Source organism: Danio aesculapii, chromosome 15 (assembly GCF_903798145.1).
Source record: "Danio aesculapii chromosome 15, fDanAes4.1, whole genome shotgun sequence".
In the NCBI taxonomy this organism is placed as follows: Eukaryota; Metazoa; Chordata; class Actinopteri; order Cypriniformes; family Danionidae; genus Danio; species Danio aesculapii.
In genome coordinates, this window is record NC_079449.1 from 15911075 (window position 1) to 15933560 (window position 22486).

Consider the following 22486-nt stretch of genomic DNA (forward strand, 5'->3'; position numbering starts at 1 on the left):
CTGATTCCTGTGAGAATCTTGGATCCATGCAGGTTCCAATGGGTTCGCTGTCGCTGCAGTATTTGTGATGATTGGGATGCAGTTCATCAGATGATTCGTTGGAAAAATGTACCTTTTGCCAATTTTCCAAATGATCAACTAGAAGTTATTATTTGTTGCTCTTACAGGTGAGATTGACAACAAGACTTTTGTCAGGTAGATTAAAATACAATACTATTTTTATGTGCAGTTAAGTTAAAGAGAGTAGACTATATTTGTAAAGTATGCAGAACATATACATGTAAAGTTATTTCTTTTAGAAGTTGTATCATTCTCAAGCCAGGTATCAAAATAGGCTTTTAAACATTGTCAAAATCTCCAGTCTTTGGCTCGGGCGCTCTGGCCTCCTGCTAAGAGCGAAAGAGTAAGTTTCCCTCCGATCGTCAAGTGTTTCTCAATAATGTGCTGTTGGAGCTCTGTCTGAAGGAGTGTGATGAGGCAGTGGTGCCCGGTGACAGCTCTCCAGGAGGGTGTCATTAGGGCGAACGCTGTAAAGCTGAAGAGTCTGAGTGTGATTGACTTGTCAGCCCATTATGAGGCTGTAGAGGAATTATTGGCTCGCAGGCGGAGCGGCTTGAGGACGCGGATCACGACGCTTGCAGCCCAAACTGTTCGCAACTGTCTGCAAAGTTTATAAACCAATCCTCCAGTGAGAGTGGAGTTGGAGCTCTGTCCAATTTTGATTGTTGCCCTGTGAGTTTAAACCTAGTGCTAGGTTTAATTTTGGAGTCAGGATGGTAGAGTTAAAGGTACACTGAAAAAAGGATTCATTGTATATACTACATTATTTTAAGGTAAGTGGTTGCAAACTATTTATATGGGCTGAATTCCAACAAATTTGTTAAATTAGTAATGTTTGACTTAATTTGTTTGTTTGAATTCGGCCTATATAATTTGTTTTCAATCACTTACCTTTGCAAAATGTAGTAAATACAATGAACTATTTTTTCTTAGTATTTCTGTTGTGATTTTTTTTTTTTTTTTTGATGAAGATAGTCTCCTAAAAATGTTCAATTCACACAGAGTGATTGTAATCAATAGCAGTGCCACCTGACAAGTATCACATGTGATATCATTTTGTTAAATATTTAAATGATCATTATATCAGAGCCAGTTTATGATGTGTCCAGTCTCCCCCCACCCCCCGTCTTGTATTCAGCAAATCTTAAAAAGTTCAAGTTTTAGCCTGCCTGGTGAAAGGGGTAGTTTTTTTTTCTTTTTCAGCTATTCACTTCATTTTCTATTTATTTATGAGATTTAAAACTGAATTTAGGTTACATTTTAAGCACTATTTTTAGCTGAAATAGCTTGTCAGGTGGTCATCATAACCACACTTTTTAATGTACCAAAAATATTTACTAAATATATAGAATAAATAAATATGGAAAATATTTATGAAATTAAATGTATTAATTGTTTACTAATTAATTACTTTAGTCTATTGTAATTTATTAGGCAAATAACAAACTTGCCAGCACATTCAACGTTCCTTAGTCCGAATTTGGCTATTTGAATAATAAAACATTAATATAACAATAATGATGATAATAATAATGATAATCGAGGCGCCTGCAGGATTTTATTCAAAGGTACGCACATATCCAGCACCATCCCGCACAATCATCCCTTATTCCTATTTCAATCTCAAAAAACAATGATGCTTGCTGTCAAAGGCTATAGGCCTATTCACTACGAAATTGATAGGATCAAATTTATGTGTCCTTGTAATATATATATATGCATATATATATATATATATGAAGAACATGCAGACTCCACATATAAATGCCAACTGACCCAGCTCTAACCAGCGACCTTCTTGCTGTGAGGTGATTGTGCTACCCACTGCGCCACCATGCTGCAATTTCAGTACCTTAATATTGTATTCATATCCCAATATTTATCACAGAAAAAATAAATATAATAAATATCAGATTTTTCCAATATCGTGCAGCCCTAATAATCATAATGATTTATTGTTTAAATGATAAAATAATATAGTAATTTTAATATTTGTAATGTAATTAAACATTTTTAATTATTCCATTTATAGTGATTTATTAGTGGGTTAGTGTTAGGTTTAGGGTTGGGTTGGTAGGGTTAGGGTTTTTATGGAGTAATCTTGTGGAGTAACCAGCCAATAGGTTTCTAATAGTGAAGACAATATTTTAGCATTTAAGAGTTATCTGAGACACTACAGCAGAGTCATTCTGAAGGATTGAAGAAATGTGTGGCTCAACATAACAAAAAAGAGTATTTTTAAATACTGACCCTGCACCAAAAGCAAGCTGTGTTGTATTGTAATCTTACTGAATCTTGTGGCCCTCTATGTCAAGGTTCTCGCTTTACTGTATTTCAAAGGGATAGTTCACCCAAAATTGAAAATCACCTCAATATGTATTTTTACCTATGTGGTTTAAACCTTCATAGTTTCTTTTTTCAGTTGAACACAAAGAACACATTTGGAAGAATGCTGGTTGCTGGCACCCATTAACTTCCATAGTCAGAAAACCCCCACAATGGAACTCAATTAGTGTCAGCAACCAGCATTTTTTTAAATATCTTCTTTTGTGTTCAACAAACTCAAATAGATTTTGGATGAGTAAAGCTCAGATTTTTAATTTTTATTTTTTAATTTTTGAGGGGGTGAACTATCCCTTTAAGAACTCTCTTACGCACCAAGCAGTTAAACAGTTCATGTCAATAGATAATACGACTTGCGTTGGGGTGAAAATGTTCAACCTGTCAGGTTCAGATGTGTGCAGGCTGAATGAAGCCTTAAATGATTTTAAATGGTTTTAAAGGTTCTTCAAAGGCAGGAGCCTTTTGAGTGACACTAAACAGGGAGGAGGTCACATTCCTCGTGTGCACATGCCCCAATGTACAGAGGCGTCTCTCACTGGGAATTATGGGTAATTTGCACTGATATAACAGTGAGAAAGGAAAAGGTTTGGGAATGTGGCAGCTTGTGGCAGTGGATGAGAGACTATCAGTGTCAGGGAAGCGTAAAAAATTTGGTTAAAAATTATTATTTCTTTAGTGGCCGTATATGGCAGTGACTGTGTTCACCTCCATTTTTAGAAAAACTCCACTTTTTTGGAAATAGGCTCATTTTAGCTTAGCATAAATCATTGCATCGGATTAGACCATTAGCATTTTGCTCAAAAAGTTGATTTGAGATTATTTTCCTATTTACAGCTTGAGGGCTCTATTTTAAAGATCTAGGCGCAAAGTCTAAAATGCATGGTGCAAAAGCATTAGGGCATGTCGGAATCCATTTTTGCTATTTTAAGGATGGAAAAATACACTCTGCGCCCTTGCGCATGGTCTAACAGGGTTGTGCTTATTCTCTTAATGAGTTATGGGTGTGTTTTGAGCATAATATGCATGAAACCAATCAGAGTCTCCTCTCCCATTCCCTTTAAGAGTTAGTTGTGTCACACCATGGCAAATTTGCTATTAACATGATGGCTTTGTAAGTGGAAAAATTGAACGCTTCACTAGCGAGAAAACAGTTAAACAGACCATCTGCAGCGGATAAAGAACGAGACTCCTCCATTCGGCCTCTTTACTTTCTCTTTCTCTTCACTTTTACTTTACTCTTTTACTTTCGTAGATTAGGAAACTGTTATACAAACTCCACTGAAGACATTCATTCGCCTACATATTTAATTTCGTTTATTAGGCGCAGAGGTTTATTTCAAAACTATTTCTAAATTCAGTTCTAATTTCCAGCAAATGAATAAATTAACAATAATAGTTATATACAGAGTTATATACAGTACAAACACACGTCCTATTCTTTTACCCCATATGGTGATGCAGACGTCTCCAAAACTCGACAGGTACACAAATGTAAACTTGTTTTTATAAAAACAAATATAAATATGCATTTCATAAAGAATACTGCTAATAATAACATTACAGAAATACAAATTGTCATGAATAAACTGAAAAAAGCCCCCCGAGGTGAAGAAGGAATGGAAGTAGTGGTTTTTTATGTAGAAAATATAATTTTTTTTTACATTTTAATCCTTTAATATTTTTCACATGTAAAGGTATTATGTATATGTGTATTGCTGTCCATCCTGTGTGTATTAAGCAATGTGTAAGCATTTGGACCTGCATAGGTGCATAACTAACTTTCTCTGGAGGTTTAAGTTGGTGAATGGTGTGGTCTGTTTCAGCTCATCAAAATAGCAACGCGCCAACAATGCATCTTATCACACCTCCTTTATAGACCGGAACACCCATGAGTCCACAAAGTAGCGCAAATGGATTTGCTATTTAAACAACGTGACACAAAACATGAAAATTAGGGTTGCGCCTGTCTGAAAATAGCAACAAACCGCGCCAAACATGTCTTGCTCAGGTATTGCGTATTGCTTCTCACATATTGCGCCGGGTGTGTGATAGGGCCCTGAGTCTTCTGAAGTTACATTTTGCACTAAGATTGATGGAAAAAAAATTTAAAAATTATTTTCTAGATTGATATGGCTAGGAATTATACTCTCATTCTGGTTAATAATAAGGAACTTTGCCACCATCTAGATTTATCAAAATCTTTTTTTTCAGAATTTATTACTTGATTTATCAGAATTTTTTCAGTGAATATGAATCTAATTTTGATAAAGGGCATTGCATTTCTGACACAAGCTTGAGCCGTATAGCCAATCACAATGCACACAGATTCTGTAGTAATGTACAGTATTTAAAAAATGTGTTTTTTATACATTAGGGCATGCAAACTATTAAAGTACATCCAATAAACAGAAAAAAATGACTTTTCAAAATAGCATCATGCAGTTTAGCCTATGAACACAACAAAACCTGCTTCCTCGAGCGCAGCGGATCCATCCATCAGCTCATTTCAAACTTTAATAAAGTTTTCTGTCATCTCTTGTGTGTTCTTTACATCCTCCCCCTCCCCCATCTGCGTGCGTTTGCCGCATTCCCACACTCTCAGAGTGTTTTTTAATGTACTCTGGATGGCCCTTCACTGGTCTCCTGGGGTCACTCTCTCCATGGCCGTCTGAAACATAGCCAATGTTTTGATTAATTGGCTTACAAAGCATGTAACGTTGAAAGGATTGGTATGTTCACATGTCCATTTTAACTCCCCTATTGCCTGTATCACTGTACAATATTATTAAAACTGTTGTGGAAATGTTTGAGCTCCTTTTCCTGTTTCTCTTCCACCTGTCTCACAGGAGTTGATCCCTGAGTTCTACTACCTGCCGGAGATGTTTGTAAACAGTAATGGCTACTGTCTGGGTGACAGGGATGACGGCGTCCCTGTTTGTGATGTGGAACTACCAGCTTGGGCGAAGAAACCAGAGGACTTTGTCAGGATCAACAGGATGGTGAGTCAAACTTGCTCCCTAAGTTTGAAAAGCTGTACTGTAGGACCAAGAATTGTTTGTCCAAGCAAAACGTTCACTCCGAACATTACGATAGGTACTGGTCAAAATATGTAATTGCATAGCTCTTTGCACTCTGTTTGAGCAGAAACAATTACATGATCTGTTCAGACAAAGAATGGCAGGAAAACATCCACACCATACCTTGTTTTTTCAGTTTGATGTTGTAATTACTAAATGTAATATAAAGTTTTCTCTCTGGTGAATGTTACTTGATGTATTGTTGTGATATTTTGTATATGTTCAGAAGGCATGTTAGATTTGCCGGAGTTGAACAAAGGATTTGGGCAGGCAGTGCTATCAGGCTAACATTAGCATTTTTTCAAGATCTCCTATTGCACCTTTATATTATCAGGGTTTCCGCAGGGTCTTAAAAAGTCTCAAATTTAAAAATCGAAAATTTAGGCCTTAAAAAGTCTTAAATTCGCTGTTCTAGGTCTTAAATATTTAAGTCTTATTTTTCTGATGTCCATGTAATGCTACAACTAATGCTCAATTAAATAATTTTTTGTTGTTGTTGCTTGGTTTTCGTGGTGTTGTAGTTCTTTATTTTACTAGTCCAAATGTAATTTGTGGTATTACAACTACAAATGAGACCAACATGCAATAGCCAATCAGCTTTCTGTTATTTAACTCAGTGCGTGCGGCGAATGTGACATCATCGCTGTGTTTGCGGAAGGTTGATAAAGTCTGGATCGGATACGCGGCTGGCTGGAAGTGCGATAGGCACATTAATATAGCTGCATTTTTTATGACACTGTATAACAATAATTGATATTTTTACAGTACTGTGATGGTTGGGTTTAGAGTTGGGGTGGGAGTAGGCGTTAAAAAAAAATACAATTTATTGGGTCATTTAATAGATAGCATTAATAATACATTACTGTGACGGTTGGATTTATGGTTGGGGGGGGGTAGGGGTTAATAATATACAAGAAATTTCATAAATATTATAAATAATTCTTGGCCGCATCAATATCTGATCTAGCAACAATCGCGGAGGTTTGCTTTCGGTGCACGCGGCATGATTTCGGCTGGCAGAGTAAAGATATGAATCACTTTGAAAAGATATTGTCTGAAACAGGTATGACTGTACAGACATCTTTATGATCCGTCCATGCGTGATCATCATAGAGATAACCAGATGATCAATAATTATTGGCTAGAAATTGCAACAGCAATGGGAAAAGAGGATAGTTTTTGTAAAAGTCTGGAAAAAATTGACTTTTTGGTAAAAAAAAGTTTGGTTAAAACAAAAGAAAAGATGCCATGGCAAAAGTGGAGACCCAGGTGGTTTTAATATTACGGAATATGTTTTTCCACTATTTATAGGTTTTACACTGATGTATATATTATAATTTTGAAGTTAAAACTATGTTATAGCTACAAACTAAAATTATGTAACATTATTTCTTTGATAACTGGAAAATATTTGAACTTATCGGTTTACAATATACTGATGCTCTGTTTTCTAGGCTTTATTGGTGATAATGGTCAGAAATGTTGGACCATTATTTTCTTTTTAGCTTATAAGTAGAGGACAGAATCTAGACAGCAGTATGTGAATTGTTGAGTGGGCAAAATAAAAATAAAAAAGTCAGAATTTTAGTAACTTTTTTTTGCTTTTATTCTTACCATAATAAAAAAATATAATTATAGAGCAACCCATTTTCTCTTGTCATTGATATTAAACTTTAATAGGTTGAACTGTCTGAGATATGAACAAAAGCGAGTGATGCATCAAAATTTAATTAGAAAACTCTTGAATGGTTATAGAATCCTTAAATCATTAAAATAATTTATAAAAACAATTAAAATAATTAGTTTAAATATAAAGAATAGCAAGCCTCGTGCGTTTTGTGAGGTGCACACACAGTCAGCGGAGGCCGCGATGCAGCGCCAGGCAAAAGTATAAATTAGTCCTAAGATGTTTTTTTTCTTCTGTAGTTTAATGGTGCACCTAGCCTTTCTTTAGTACTGTTCCATTTAAATACATTTATTTTACCACTAATTTTGTGATTTTGCATTTTTTTTCGTCTGTTTTTGATATTAAATTTAATACTAAGTGGTCTTAAAAAGTCTTAAATTTGACATTTTGAAATGTGCAGAAACCCTGTATTATGCAGAATTCAAACCACACAATGCATAAGATTATGCAGTTTACTACTAATTTGTTGGACAAGAAACTAATCATCCCACTCAATCATATCTTGCCCAGTACACACTGCACTGAGAGACAGTCACAAATGCTGATTCGGCAAACACAGTCTCAGACAGATGGTGACACTGATTCCACAAAACTAGATAAAATGTCTGTTCTGTTGAAGTGTGACTTGCTCTAATGCAAAAATTCTAAAAACGTGTGCAAACCTACTAAGTGATGTGTTTTTATTCTGGCTGATGCACATAATAAAGATGTATAGTTCTTAATATTTCATGCTAATGCATCAATGTTTTTGATGCTTAATATACTTGTAAAGAAATTTTAAGCCGTAATATAATGTCTTTGTGACCTTAAAAAGTATATATTGTCTATATACAGTGGGTATAGAAAAGAATAACCCCCCTTCAAAATAATTACATTTTGTTGCATTATAGCCTGAAAGGAAGACAGACACAGTTTTTGTTTTATCTAACTGTATTTACTTAGTGCAACTTATAACACCCAACCAAAAAATACAACACCAACATGTCTGAAAAAAAAATTAACATATAAAAAACTAAATCAATGGGTTGGAAAAAGAATCACCCCCCTGTTTCAGTATTTGGTTGAATAACCTTTTGCTTTAATTACAGCCTTTAATCTGTTGGGATAGGTTTCTACTAACTTTGCACATCTAGACTTTGCAATATTAGCCCACTCCTCTTTGCAGAACTGTTCAAGTTCAGTTAAATTTGATGGTGTCCGCTTGTGGACTGCAGTCTTCTTGTCATTCCACAGATATTCAATGGGGTTTAAGTCTGGACCCTGACTTGGCCATGCCAGGATATTCACCTTTTTCTCCTTTAACCACTGTGTGGTCAGTTTTGCTGTGTGCTTCGGGTCGTTGTCATGTTGGAAGGTAAACCTTCTTCCCAATGATAACTTTCTGGCAGAGGGCAGCAGATTTTCCTCAAGAATTTGTCGGTATTTTGTCCCATCCATTTTTCCTTCTATCCTGACAAGTGCTCCAGTTCCTGCTGCAGAGAAACAACCCCATAACAAGATATTTCCACCACCATGTTTTACGGTAGGAATGGTGTTATTTGGATGGTGAGCTGTATTGGATTTCCGCCAGACATATCGTTTGGTGTTGAGGCCAAATAATTCAAATTTAGTCTCATCTGACCATAACACTTTTTTCCATGTGGCCTCGGAATCTTCTAGGTGCGTTTTGGCAAAGCTCAGTCGTGACTTTATGTTGCTTTTCTTGAGAAGAGGCTTTTTTCGTGCAACCCTCCCATACAAGCCACAGTTGTGGAGAATTTTTGATATTGTTGTCACATGCACACAATGACCACTCTTTGACATAAATTCCTGCAACTGCTTCAGAGTTGTTGTAGGCCTTTTGGTTGCCTCTCTGACCAGTTTTCTACTAGCTCTTTCATCCAGTTTGGAGCGACGTCCTGATCCAGGAAGGGTCTGTGTTGTACCAAATACCAGCCACTTTTTAATAATGGACTTCACTGTGCTTCTAGGCATTGATAAAGCATTTGAAATTTTTTTGTATCCATCCCCTGCCTTGTGCCTGGCCACAACTTTATCCCTGAGATCTTTTGACAATGCCTTGCCACCCATAGTTGATGGTTTGCTTCAGTTGCACTACCTAGGGTTGAAATCCTACAATAAAGCTATATTCATGCTGAGCTAATCAAATTGACCACCAATGAAAGTGAAATGGCATTGTGCCTCGTTAAGAAGGTGATTAGCTACACCTGATTGAGTTTACCAGTAATTTTTAGGAGGGGGGTGATCCTTTTCACAACTGAGTGATTCTGTTTTTTATGCTTGTTAATTGTTTTCTGACATGTTGGTGTTATAGTTTTGACATAGATGTTATACGTTGTACTGAATAATTACACCTAGATAAACCAAAACTGTGTCGCTCTTGATTTCAGGCTACAATGCAACAAAAGGTAATTATTTTGAAGGGGGATGATTCTTTTCTATACCCACTGTACACTCACCTGCCACTTTATTAGGTGGACGCCTGTCCGACTGCTCATTAATGCAAATTTCTAATCAGCCAATTACATGGCAGCAACTCAATGCTTTTTGGCATGTAGGCATGGTCAAGACGATCTGCTGCAGTTCAATCCGAGCATCAGAATGGGGAAGAAAGTTGATTTAAGTGACTTTGAACATGGCATGGTTGTTGGTGCCAGACGGGCTGGTCTGAGTATTTCAGAAACTGCCGATCTACTGGGATTTTCACACACAACCATCTCTAGGGTTTACAGAGAATGGTCAGAAAAAGAGAAAATATCCAGTGAGCGGCAGTTCTGTGGGCACAAATGCCTTGTTGATGCCAGAGGTCAAAGGAGAATGGCCAGACTTGTTCGATGAATAATGAAAGAATAAAACGAACACACTTTCAACCCTTTGACTAGTACGATAACACTGAGACGCATTGGCTGTTCCTTGAAACGTACGATTACACCGGTGTGTTTAAAATGTTTACTTTAGTGCATCGCGTCATCAGATGTTAAAAATCAATCTGCTTGGTGCAGAGCCAGAGAAAGAGACGCGAGGCGCTTACGGAGCAGATACGTGCTAGAGAAGCCCGTCTGCAGACCAGTCCTGTTGTGTTGGCATTTCAGTTACTGCAAACTCAGGAATTTCATCAAGCTGCATTATTAGTTATAACAAATGTGTTGAAATGTGTGCTCGTAGTTGTGTAAAATAATGTGTGCTTTTTATATACAACGTTATTTATTTATGTTTTGTAAAGCTTTCAGTTTAGTTTGTTACCTCAGATTTAAGCTAATTAATTTGGATGTGATTCAAATGGTGCAAGACACAGAACATAGACTTAAGCAAGTTTGCCATGCTTGAAGCATAGAGGTAGAATTTCATTAAAGTTAGTCTCCGTGTTCACAGACGGAGGAACCACGAACCGTACCCAAGTCTGCTTGAAAACAGTGGTCGGTGGTTAAGCGCAAACTCGTGCACACCAAATCACGAAAATACTGCACGTATAAATTGGTCAAGCACTGTATACAGGGTATATGCATTTAATCACTGGCTTTTCTGACACATAGGCCTTCTGTAAATGACGTGCAGCAGATCTCATTTCTAATTTAAATATGTCATTCCAAATAATATATTTAAATTACAAGTTACAAAATACAATGTTCAGATTTCAAAGATATACAAATATGTCATATGTACATGCAACTTATATTTCAAAATGTATAAAAATTTGTATATATACGAATATGACATATAGCTAATATTTATCAGGTCCAAGCTAAATTTCCCAGTATTGATCGATAAGCTACTATACATTGATACTTTACAAGTAAAGCAGTTTTCTTTTTACTTTTTAAGAACAGTGACATTTTTAATTAACTTTTAAAAGCACATTTTAATTTAAACAGTGAAGTTTTTTTGTCTGCAAGTACAGTTAATGTTTAAACTATTTATAAAGTTTAAAGTAGCTGACAATAATACATATTCTTAATAATAGGACTTAATCTGCCTGGTTTTTGTACTGTGCAGTGCTGTAGCTGCTTAATTAGGCCTACTACGCTACTGTATTCAGTACTGGTCATTATGGTGGTACTTGGAGAGACAATTTATTTCTGAGGTGGTACTGGGTGAAAAACGTTTGAGAACCACTGCAATAGAGCACCTTTGGGATGTGGTGGAACGAGAGATTCGCATCATGGATGTGCAGTCGACAAATCTGCAGCAACTGCATGATGCTATCATGTCAATATAGACCAAAATCTCTGAGGAATATTTCCAGTACTTTGTTGAATCCATGCCACAAAGGATTAAGGCAGTCCTGGAGGCAAAAGGGGTCCAATCTGCTACTAGTAGTAAGGTGTACCTAATAAAGTGGCCAGTGACTGTAAAAGGGCATAATTTTAGGTTTGTTAAGTGTTATAAAAGCAATTTTCTGTAAATTTTTTAAGTTTTTATACAATAATCTGCAAAAAACCCTAGTAAAAAAAAATATATACGTATATATAAATATATATATCTTTGTTGAGACACTTGATAGACATGAAATGCATTGAAAACATGATTAAACAAACAGTGTATTGATTCAGAAAATGTGAGATAAGAGCTGTCCTGCTAATCTAATATCCCTCTGCTGGCTATATTACATCAGCTGATGTCATGTCTAAACCGAACCTGCGATCTTAAATTCGTATTGCAGTATTTAATCTGCAATCCATTTCCTTCCGTCTGTTCCCCTGAGATCACACTCATTTGTTCATATGATACAGCATCCTCTGGTGCTCTGCAGGCCTCTGCGTGCTGCTCTTCCACAGTGAAGGTCGTAATGTAGTTCACTGCTCGATACTAATGTAATCTACTGCTGACCTGAATGATGTCACGGAGGACAGGCCTGGCCACTGTCCCTTATAATGTTACCCTAATGCCGGCTTCATCAATCATGATTTGGCCCACAGCAGACAGGACCTCATGGGTGTGTGTGCACCTTGCAGAATGAGGTTGGGTTTAAATTGTGTGCTGTCTCATATAATAACTTATCTCACACATATACTCAGAGACTCAGAGAAAAAATGGGAAATGTAAAGTAATGGTCAAAAGTATTGACACTCTGAGTAAATATAAGCAAAATATGCTGTGAAATAATGGTCCATTAGTTAATGTATTTACTAACTTGAACCAAGTATGAATACAGCATTAATCATAGTCAGGGCCAGACAGAATCTGTGGACATTTTTGGCTTTTTTTTCCTACTTTGCTTCAGGGTGTGTCATTCAGTGTGTTTATTCAATTTATTGCCACTGATTGTGCTTCAAATATATACACTGACCAGCCACTTTATTAGGTACACCTGTCCAACTGCTTGTTAATGCAAATTTCTAATCAGCCAATAACATGGCAGCAACTCAATGCATTTAGGCATGTAGACATGGGCTGTTTCTCAATTTCTAGAATGCAGAGAATGGACTTGCGTTCTTGTGGAGACCGGTCTTGCCAGGTGTTCTCGGAAGAACGAACTCGGGGGACCGCGAGAACAGAGAACGCGTCCTTTGAGAAATGAAATGCTGCGTTCTTCCCTGGTTCTTCCTTGATGGTCACATGAACTTCACACTTTTTTAATGGAAAATTATTTAAACATTACAATAAATCATACAATGATTTATTGTTTTTCCCCTTTTCATTATATCTAATAAGCACCCTTAAAGTGTTTATTCCTTTATTAGGATTTTTATGGTAATGTTTATTTTCACCTTTTCATTTAGGGAAACTATTTAGAAATTAATAAGTTATATCTCTGAACTTTAATAATAAACCTGTATAAAATGCTGCGCTTCCCACCTTCAGTTGCAATGACTTCTGGGACTTCTCAACCGAGTTTGCTGCTCAAGTCTGCATCGGTGCTTCCTCGATATTAAGAACACATCCGGGAAGTTTCACGGAACCCCACTTCTTGCGGTCTTGAGTATTGAAACTGAACTTTGGCAGTTGATGATGACGTTGCACAAGAACACGAGGACGCAAGACCGCTGAAGAATGCATATTGAGAAACAGCCATAGTCAAGACGATCTGCTGCAGTTCTTTCCCTGCATCAGAAGGGGGAAGAAAGGTGATTTAAGTGACTTTGAACGTGGCATGGTTGTTGGTGCCAAGCGGGCTGGTCTGAGTATTTCAGAAACTACTGATCTACTGGGATTTTCATGCACAACCTTCTCCAGAGTTTACACAGAATGGTCCTACTTCCAGCAGGATAACGCGAATCATCTAAGACTGGTTTCTTGAACATGACAATGAGTTCACTGTACTCAAATGGCCTTTACAGTCACCAGATCCCAATCCAATGGAGCACCTTTGGGATGTGGTAGAACAGGAGATTCAGTGCAGCTGACAAATCTTCAGCAACTACATGATACTATCATGTCAATATGGACCAAAATCTCTGAGGAATATTTCCAGTACCTTGTTGAATCTATGCCACAAAGGATTATGGCACTTCTGGAGGCAAATGGTGGTCCAACCTGGTACTAGTAAGGTGTACCTAATAAAGTGGCCGGTGGGTGGATATATCCCATATAAAAGTATTAGGGGTGTTTTTTGGTCTATGTTGCCTGAGGAACGTGTGTGTGTGTGTGTCCACTGCAGGAAACACACTTGACCTTTTCAGCTGCAGTGACAGTGCTGTGCTGTGTGTGTGTGTTTTGTGGAGGTGACCTTTCCTCTGGCCTCATTTTTTTTTCCTGGTTTAACACGTTCAGCTATTCAGACACATACACATGCACATATCCAAAGATCACACAAGTAGCTGTCTGTTAAAGCGAGGTTTTCTTAAAGAAAGGACTTGGGGTTGTCAAAACACCTCAGATACTTTTTGACATGACTACTTGACATGAGCCTGCAAACTGTTCACGTCTCAGTTTGGTTCCTCGCTCTTTTTCGGTATAGCTCTGAAATGCATTGTGTGGTGTTTCGAAATCTCATTTAGTGGTGTCTTTACACTTTTAAAGATAGTTTTAATAAATAATTGGCTCAAGCATGATAATATAGTCATTATTTTCTTCTTATGTATGGTTTGAACCTGTTTGGCATTAAAAATAACTTAATTGATCTTAACAATACCGTTCTCATTCCTGAATTTAGCATTTTAGTAAAAATAATGTTTGTAAAAAATCTCCTAATCAATTATAATTTATTTATTTATTGCATTTAACTTCATTTCTATATAACTTTTCTACATTTTAGATTCATTTCAACTGACTTTTTATTTGAAATTCATGTAAATGAACTGAGCAAACATGAAATTTAAGTAGGAGTCAAAATTATATCTCAAGATTTTGAGGACTTTTTTCCAATAACAAGAGTTTCATAATGTCAGCTCACATTTTGTTAAAACTGCAATTGGCTCTATGCACAGCTAGAGTTTTAAAGCCAGCGATAAACTTCCGGTGGAAGCTTAACGTGACTATTTTCAATTTCACAAGGTTGTTTTTACAGCATCGATGTTGTAAAGTAATCACAATACATTCAGTTAAATAGACATGAGCATTCATTTAGTTGCTCAAGCCGTTGTAACCACTAGCGCCGTCAGTAGCAACAGGCTAGCGCAGAAATTCCATTGAAAATACTGTAGTAAAATAAACTATCATATTTTAAAGACATGGCGGGGGAAATGGAATTAAATGCAGTGCTTCTTTTGATCTGAGACCCACTTTATATTGTATATCTAACAGGTAGTGAAGATCACTGATTTTTAAAGAAATCAGACCTTAAACGTGACAATTTTGTAATGGAAAGACAGTTCACCGGAAGCCCTCGGGCTGCCTGGCTAAAAAATTTCAAGTCTGTGTGCATATAGCCCATTGTTTTATTTATTAACATTAATCAAAAAGGGCGACGCAGTGGCGCAGTAGGTAGTGCTGTCGCCTCACAGCAAGAAGGTCGCTGGTTTGAGCCTCGGCTGGGTCAGTTAGCATTTCTGTGTGGAGTTTGCATGTTTTCCCTGTGTTCGCGCGGGTTTCCTCCGGGTGCTCCAGTTTCCCCCACAGTCCAAAGACATGCGGTCCAGGTGAATTGGGAAGGCTAAATTGTCTGTAGTGTATGAGTGTGAGTGAGTGTGTATGGATGTTTCCCAGAGATGGGTTGTGGCTGGAAGGGCATCCGCTGCGTAAAATTTGTGCTGGATAAGTTGGCGGTTCATTCCACTGTGGTGACCCCAGATTAATAAAGGGACTAAGCCGGAAATTAATGAATGAATAATCAAAAAGATAAAAGTTAAATGATTTTAAATGTACAACGTGGAGGCAAAAAACTGCCCAACACAAACTGCATTTAAAATCCTTTAAATTATTTGGTACTTGTTGTTCTTACCTACTTGTTTTGTGGTTATTTGCCAACGCAAGTTAAGTTACTATTAATATACAAGACAATTAAATACTATTTATGCTCTTGGCAGCACAATATTAGACCAAATTTTTATTACCACACCTTAGATCTCCTCACTTTGAATCAGTCAGCACATGAGAGAGAGCGTGAGAATGTGTTCCTGTAAAAACACATATACACTACCTGACAACAGTCTTGTCGTCAATCCCAGTTGTAAGTCCAACAAATAATAACTTGACTTCTTATTGATCATTTGGAAAAGTGGCTGAAGGTTGACTTTTCTGCTGAATCATCTGTTGAACTGCATTCCAATCATCACAAATACTGCAGAAAACCTATTGGAACTCGCATGGGCGCAAGATTCTCACAGAAATCAGTCAATTTTACATTCAGTATGGGGGCGTTCAAGAGATCTGCAGAGTGGATGGCAACATCTACAGCCTGAGGTATCAAGACATTTATGCTGACCATTACATTACAAACCACAGAAGAGAGCAAACTCTTCAGCAGGATAGCGCTCCTTCTCATTCTCCACACCAAAGTTCCTGATAGCAAAGAATGTCAAGGTGCTCCAGGATTGGGCAGCCCAGTCACCAGACATGAACATTACTGAGCATGTCTGGGTTAAGATGAAGAAGGAGGCATTGAAGATGAATCCAAAGAATCTTGATGAACTCTTTAAGTCCTGCAAGAACGCTTTCTTTGCCATTCCAGATGACTTTATTAATAAGTTATTTGAGTCATTGCAGAGATGTATGGATGCAGTCCCCCAAGCTCATGGGAGTCATACACAATATTAACTATTTTTCTACTGCACCATGACTCTATACTGTACATTATTTCTGTTAAGTGACGAGACTTTTGTCTAAGCAAAGTCAGACCTTACTGCCCTAATTAAATAGTTACAAATCAAAGCATGATCATATTTTATTTTGGTCAATTAAGTGTAATCTAGAGGACTTTGCCTTTCATATAAGCCACTTCTCATACCAAATGATCAACCAGAAGTCATGTTATCATTTGTTGTTCCTAAAACTTGGATAGGCGACAAGACTTTTGTCAGGTAATGTATATCTAATAGCTCACAGTAACATGTGTCAGCTACCTCTTTGCAAATAGCCTATTTTTGAGTTCACCACTGGTTCCTAGTGAAACACAGGTCAGTATTCTCAAGATTAAAATGAAGACTCTGGTTGCTATGGTTACTACTAATGTTTAAACTGTGATCAAAACTGACTGGAATCACCTGTGCATTGGGCAATTTTATTGCACACCTTCCAGCCAATCATAATCAAGAATTTCAACATACCATGGGATAAAAACACGCACATAGATGCTCCATATTTAAATATAGTCCTGGCGTATTATAAGAAATATCTTCCTTTCAGTTCTATGATGGAAATAAAATCATACTTATTAATTCCTAGGCTGATCTTGTTAAAATGAACTCACAAATTCTGTTTCGATAATAGTATTTTTATTATGAGTCTAGTATTTGAATGCAATTCTTCAGTTTCTTAAAACAATACTGTTTTTTTCCTTGGGTTACTTGAACAGCACATACATTTTTAAACAGTCTCCGACTCGGTTTTGTCCTTAGATCTTGTCCTTTATTTTTCTCTCTCCGCTGCTCTCTTTCTCTCTCTGTCTCATTTAATCCCCTCTTTCCCTCCTTGTCTTTGTGCTCCCTTTCTCTCTCTCTCTCCCTCCTCTACCCTCCTGCCATTTCTTCCTCTCTTTCTTTCACTTAGTGTTCCCATCTTTGCATGTGTCACTTTGGATTGTAATGACATGCCCCGGGGGGAACTGAGCCCCTGCGCACCACCGCTTGCTCTGTTGGTAATAGCTGTTATTTCTGATGTGAGAGCGAGTGTGTAAATTCCAGCAGCCCTGGGTGTGTTTGTGTGTAAGAGGAAGGGGAAGAAAAGTGTGTCTTTGTGTGCCGCTCTGTGTTATTTGTTCATTCTATCGTTTTTTTTTCCCTTTATCGCAGTATGACGCGATGATCTTTAAAAAAAGCACTTCTATCTATCCATCCATCCATCCATCCATCCATCCATCCATCCATCCATCCATCCATCCATTTTTATGTCTCTGTCCATTGGTCCATCCATCCATCGTATCCATCTTTTTTTGACTGTCTGTTCATCCATTTATCCTTCCATCCATCTATTTTTATGTCCGTCTGTCCGTCCATCCATGCATCTATCTATCTATGTTTGTGTCTGTCCGTTTGTTCATCCATCCATCATATCCATCTATTTTTGTCTGTCTCTCTATCCATTTATCCATTCCTCCATCTATTTTTATGTCCATCCATCCATCCATCCATCCATCCATCCATCCATCCATCCATCCATCCATCCATCCATCCATCCATCCATCCATCCATCCATCCATCCATCCATCCATCCATCCATCCATCCATCCATCCATCCATCCATCCATCCATCCATCCATCCATCTATCTATCTATCTATCTATCTATCTATCTATCTATCTATCTATCTATCTATCTATCTATCTATCTATTCATCCATCCATCCATCCATCCATCCATTTTTATGTCTCTGTCCATTGGTCCATACATCCATCGTATCCATCTATTTTTGTCTGTCTGTCTGACCATTTATCAATCCAACTATTTTTATGTCTATCTATCTATCTATCCATCTATCTATCTATCTATCTATCTATCTATCTATCTATCTATCTATCTATCTATCTATCTATCTATCTATCTATCTATCTATCTATCTATCTATCTATCTATCTGTCTGTCTGTCTGTCTGTCTGTCTGTCTGTCTGTCTGTCTGTCTGTCTGTCTGTCTGTCTGTCTGTCTGTCTGTCTGTCTGTCTGTCTGTCTGTCTGTCTGTCTGTCTGTCTGTCTGTCTGTCTATCTATCTATCTATCTATCTCCGAAATAAATAAACAAATAAAAAATATTTGATTTCCACAAAAATGTTTGCAAATCCACTTTATAACTGAGGATGATGTTATTAAACAATTATTATTATTAATAATACATATTATTATTATTATTATTATTATTATTATTATTATTATTATTATTATTATTATTATTATTATTATTATTAAATTGTAAAAATTTCCGAAGAATTACATGGCACTAATCAGTTGCACAAAATGATATGTTAAACATATAATAAATAAAAAAATTACTTGCCACAAACATTTGAACAGTAAATATTTGTTATTACAGAAATTATCATTTACAATCTAGTCTCTAATGTTGTTGTCAAGCTGTTTTACTCTTCAACATCAGCGAGTGTCAGTGGGAGTGTTCATCTGTATGTCTGTGTGTGTTTGTCTTCATGTTGTGTATGTGTACCTTTCACCTCTAATTGCCCCACTCTCTTTGACAGGCCTTGGAAAGCGAGTTTGTGTCGTGTCAGCTGCACCAGTGGATTGACCTTATTTTTGGCTACAAGCAACGTGGGCCTGAGGCGGCGCGTGCCCTCAACGTCTTTCACCACCTGACCTACGAGGGCTCCGTCAACCTCGACAGCCTCGCCAGTGATCCGCCGTTACGCGAGGTAGGTCGACTGTGGCAACAAGTTGTGGATAACATCTCTTTCTTCCCATTTTTATAATTGGATTGTGTCAGTGAAGGCTGAAATGCTTTGAAAATGTCACCACCAGTGTTAGGAAAAGGTACTTTTAAAAATAGTGCATTACAATATAGAGTTACTTTTTAAAAAGTAATTCAAATTGTTACTTTTAAAGGAAAGTAACCCGCTATGTTACTTTTGCATTTCTTTTTTTCATCTAAGCTGTACTTGTAATAATATAAAAATATTTTTTCTTCCTCCTCCACTTTTTTCTTTACAATTAAGGTCCTTTTACACCAAAAAGTGAATAATCCTCAAGTTTAATAAAATTAAAATCAATGTTTGTACAGTTGTTTTGCATTGCATGATAGGATGCATGAAAAGAAAGTGCAACTCTCTTCAGAAAGAATATTCTGAACTTGCATTTCAATTGTATTTCATTCTAAGAGATACCGAATCTGTTGTGCGGTGAAGGTGAGTAAAATACATATTAAGATTTAAGCTAGAAGTACAGTAAGCATCATGTTTGCACATTGTATACGACACATCTGCACTTAAGGCTCATGCACTCTGGGTGATTTTTTGCTCGCGCATATCGGCAGAATTTTTTCGAGACGTTTTTTGCCATTCATGTAATCCAAGTAATTTTGAACAAATTCTGAAAATGTAGCCCTATGTAAGTTTCTGGAGATCGTGAATTATGTAGCCAGAAGTACGTATGGCTGCTCTTCATCTTTAAAACTAAAGCTACAGGGCGGTATGATGCCATTCCTTTTCGCGCTTACCAGTTGACCGCTTACCTCCGAATAGACGGCTTTTCCAATGTTACCAGTTTGTCCAGTAACTCGACATGTACGTTGGCGAACTTGAGACACAGAGCAGAGTTGACTGTGACAATGGGGTTCGAGTCAAGTGAAGAATGGTTCCAGAAAGCAAGTAAGACAAAAACAAATACCAAAAAATAAAATAAACAAGTTAATAACTGGGTGAGAATGTGGTAAAATCTGAAAACGTGGTGGAAATCAGGGGGCTTTTCTTTTTCTGGGTTGCTTTTTTAAAACACTGTGGTTAGGTTTGCGGAAGGGGGTGGGCGGGTCGATCGGTGCTATTTAAAACACTATTGGTTGCGTTTAGGGAAAGGGGACGGCGGGTCAGTTAGTCAGTCTGTCAGTTAGTCAGTCGACAGCAGCCTCTGGTGGATTTACGTGAGTACAGCAGGCGCGAATGGCACTCGGGAGAGAAATTTGAGATATGAAAAAGCGTACACAGCAGCCTCTGGTGGATTCACTGCAAAAAATGTAGCTCCTGGGACATATTTTCTTCCCTCCAGAAAAGTATATAGAAGTACATAATCAGAATAAGCTTGGGTTGAATTGTTGAACAAAGTGAACATGCAAAATCACTCCCTGACCTTACATTGTGCTTAATGAAAAAGAGAAAAACATCAGTACACAACGTGGCGCTGCACAACTTTGCATAAAATTTGCAGAAGAAGAAGAGAGATAGTGTTAATGTGCTATCAGACAGGAAAATATGATCATAATGAGCAAGAAGAAACTGTGTAACATGCCATTATGAAATGTCCAAGTTATGATAAAGGAAAGTATTTATTGTAAAATGATGCTATATTTGAAAGTGACTAAATTAGATAAAAGGATTTAGATCAAAGAAAGGTAAGAAGTTTGTATGTGCGATCATGGCCCACACTCCTAACCAGCAGGTGGCAGTAATACACCTAGAAGTTATATGCCAAGTGGCAATAAAAAGAAGAAGAGGAAGAGGAGGAAGTGTTCATGTGCTTGTTAGAACCATTCATATTTTACTTGTTAACTGGTAAACAAAAAAGTTAAGTAGCAGGCAGCAAACAAGTTGGGTTTACTGTAACTTCTGCAGTTCCAGGCACATAAGCAAAATGCAAGGTAGGTATTGTTTTTTTAACGTTGCAAATCAAACCAAAAATAAAAAACAAGCCAGAGTTGTTGTTGTTGGTGTTTTTATTACACTTTTTATGCCTGCTGCTTTGAGCGTTGGTGTGCACGCTCACATTGTCACCCTTTGTGAATTCACAAGGTGTTAAATGTTAGCAATTAGCATGAGCTAAAATCAATTGAGGTAAAGTTTTATTCACACATTCGGACTTTTTCATTCAAAATATAGTTTCACAAAATATTCTTTGCAAATTCTAAATAGTGGAATCATATTATCAGCCAATGACTATTCAAGTACAACATTGTTCAGTCAATTAAATAGACCATTTTGAGAAATGTAAACAAAGACAATAGTCCCAACCTATTTCCTGTTTTACATATTTCATTTCTATAGCTTCCGAGAATCCAAAATGAGCCACATATTGATAAATAAATATATGAGAGCTGTTTTAACATTAAGTTTTGATTGAATTGCCTTTTGTTGCAGTTATGAAGTAGTTTGATATTAAGCAGGAAATGTTCATGGGCCAATGACGTGACCACATTGAAATGGTCTATTAATGTTGTTTTCAAGACATACTTATTCAAAGTACCAGGGTACACAATATAGAGAGCATGTCACAAGTCACTGAACGAATGTGTGAATGTAAAACTAAGTTTACCTCAATCTAAAATCACCCCAGTGTGCATGGGCCTCTACTCTTTATTCTTCTCAACGCAGCAAAGAAAGTAACTGGCATTAGTATTTTAAAATGTAACTAATGTACCTTTGGAAATGACATAATTAATGAGTATAATAATAAAAAAGTAATTGACATAATTGCTAGCAATTTTGCTAATGTAATGGATAAAGTGCTGTGTTTTGCTATTGGCTAAAAGTGGCTGTCATACTGCTATTTTTCTCCATTGACTTCCATGGAACTTATTTGAATGCTTTGGTAAATGTAAATACTGTAAGTGATTTCATTTGCAGCTTTTATGTCTTATATGAGAGGGGACGCTTCGGATTTCAGAGAGCATTTGATTGGTCTGAAGAACTACTTGAGAATGTACTACATTTGAATTTACTACACGACCGTTAAACAGTATGTTGTATAGTATGAATGTGAGTAGTGTGAATGGAACTCGGATGTACTACATCCACCATTTGCTATTATCGCATGACCTACCCACGACACTTCACTCCCATTCATAATTCTCTGGCGTGGCATCTCGCGTAGCGTCCATCTGATACAGACTTCAGAATCTCACCGAAAGTAGTAGGTCATCCAATAGAATATACTGTTTTTTGAATGCTATGAATACAGACATTCTACTCAGCTCGCATACTGTTTTTAACATATTATATAGTATGAAGCCATTTCAGATGCAGAAAAACCTTGTAAAAGCTACTTTTATCATTTTTTGGAGCACACAGGCTTATAGTTAAGCTAAAGACTAACATATTGTTGCTAATTTCTGATTTCAGAGGGACTTTATGTTT

At 37.0% G+C, this 22486-nt stretch overlaps 1 protein-coding gene across 1 annotated transcript in view; it reads left to right on the plus strand.

Annotated features, from left to right (window-relative positions):
* Positions 1-22486, plus strand: part of nbeab (neurobeachin b) — a 344764-nt gene that overhangs the window by 271171 nt on the left and 51107 nt on the right. The window contains exons 33-34 of the mRNA XM_056474110.1: positions 5250-5402; positions 18890-19060. Coding sequence (XP_056330085.1) covers positions 5250-5402; positions 18890-19060 — 324 coding nt within the window. The remainder of the gene's footprint in view (positions 1-5249; positions 5403-18889; positions 19061-22486) is intronic.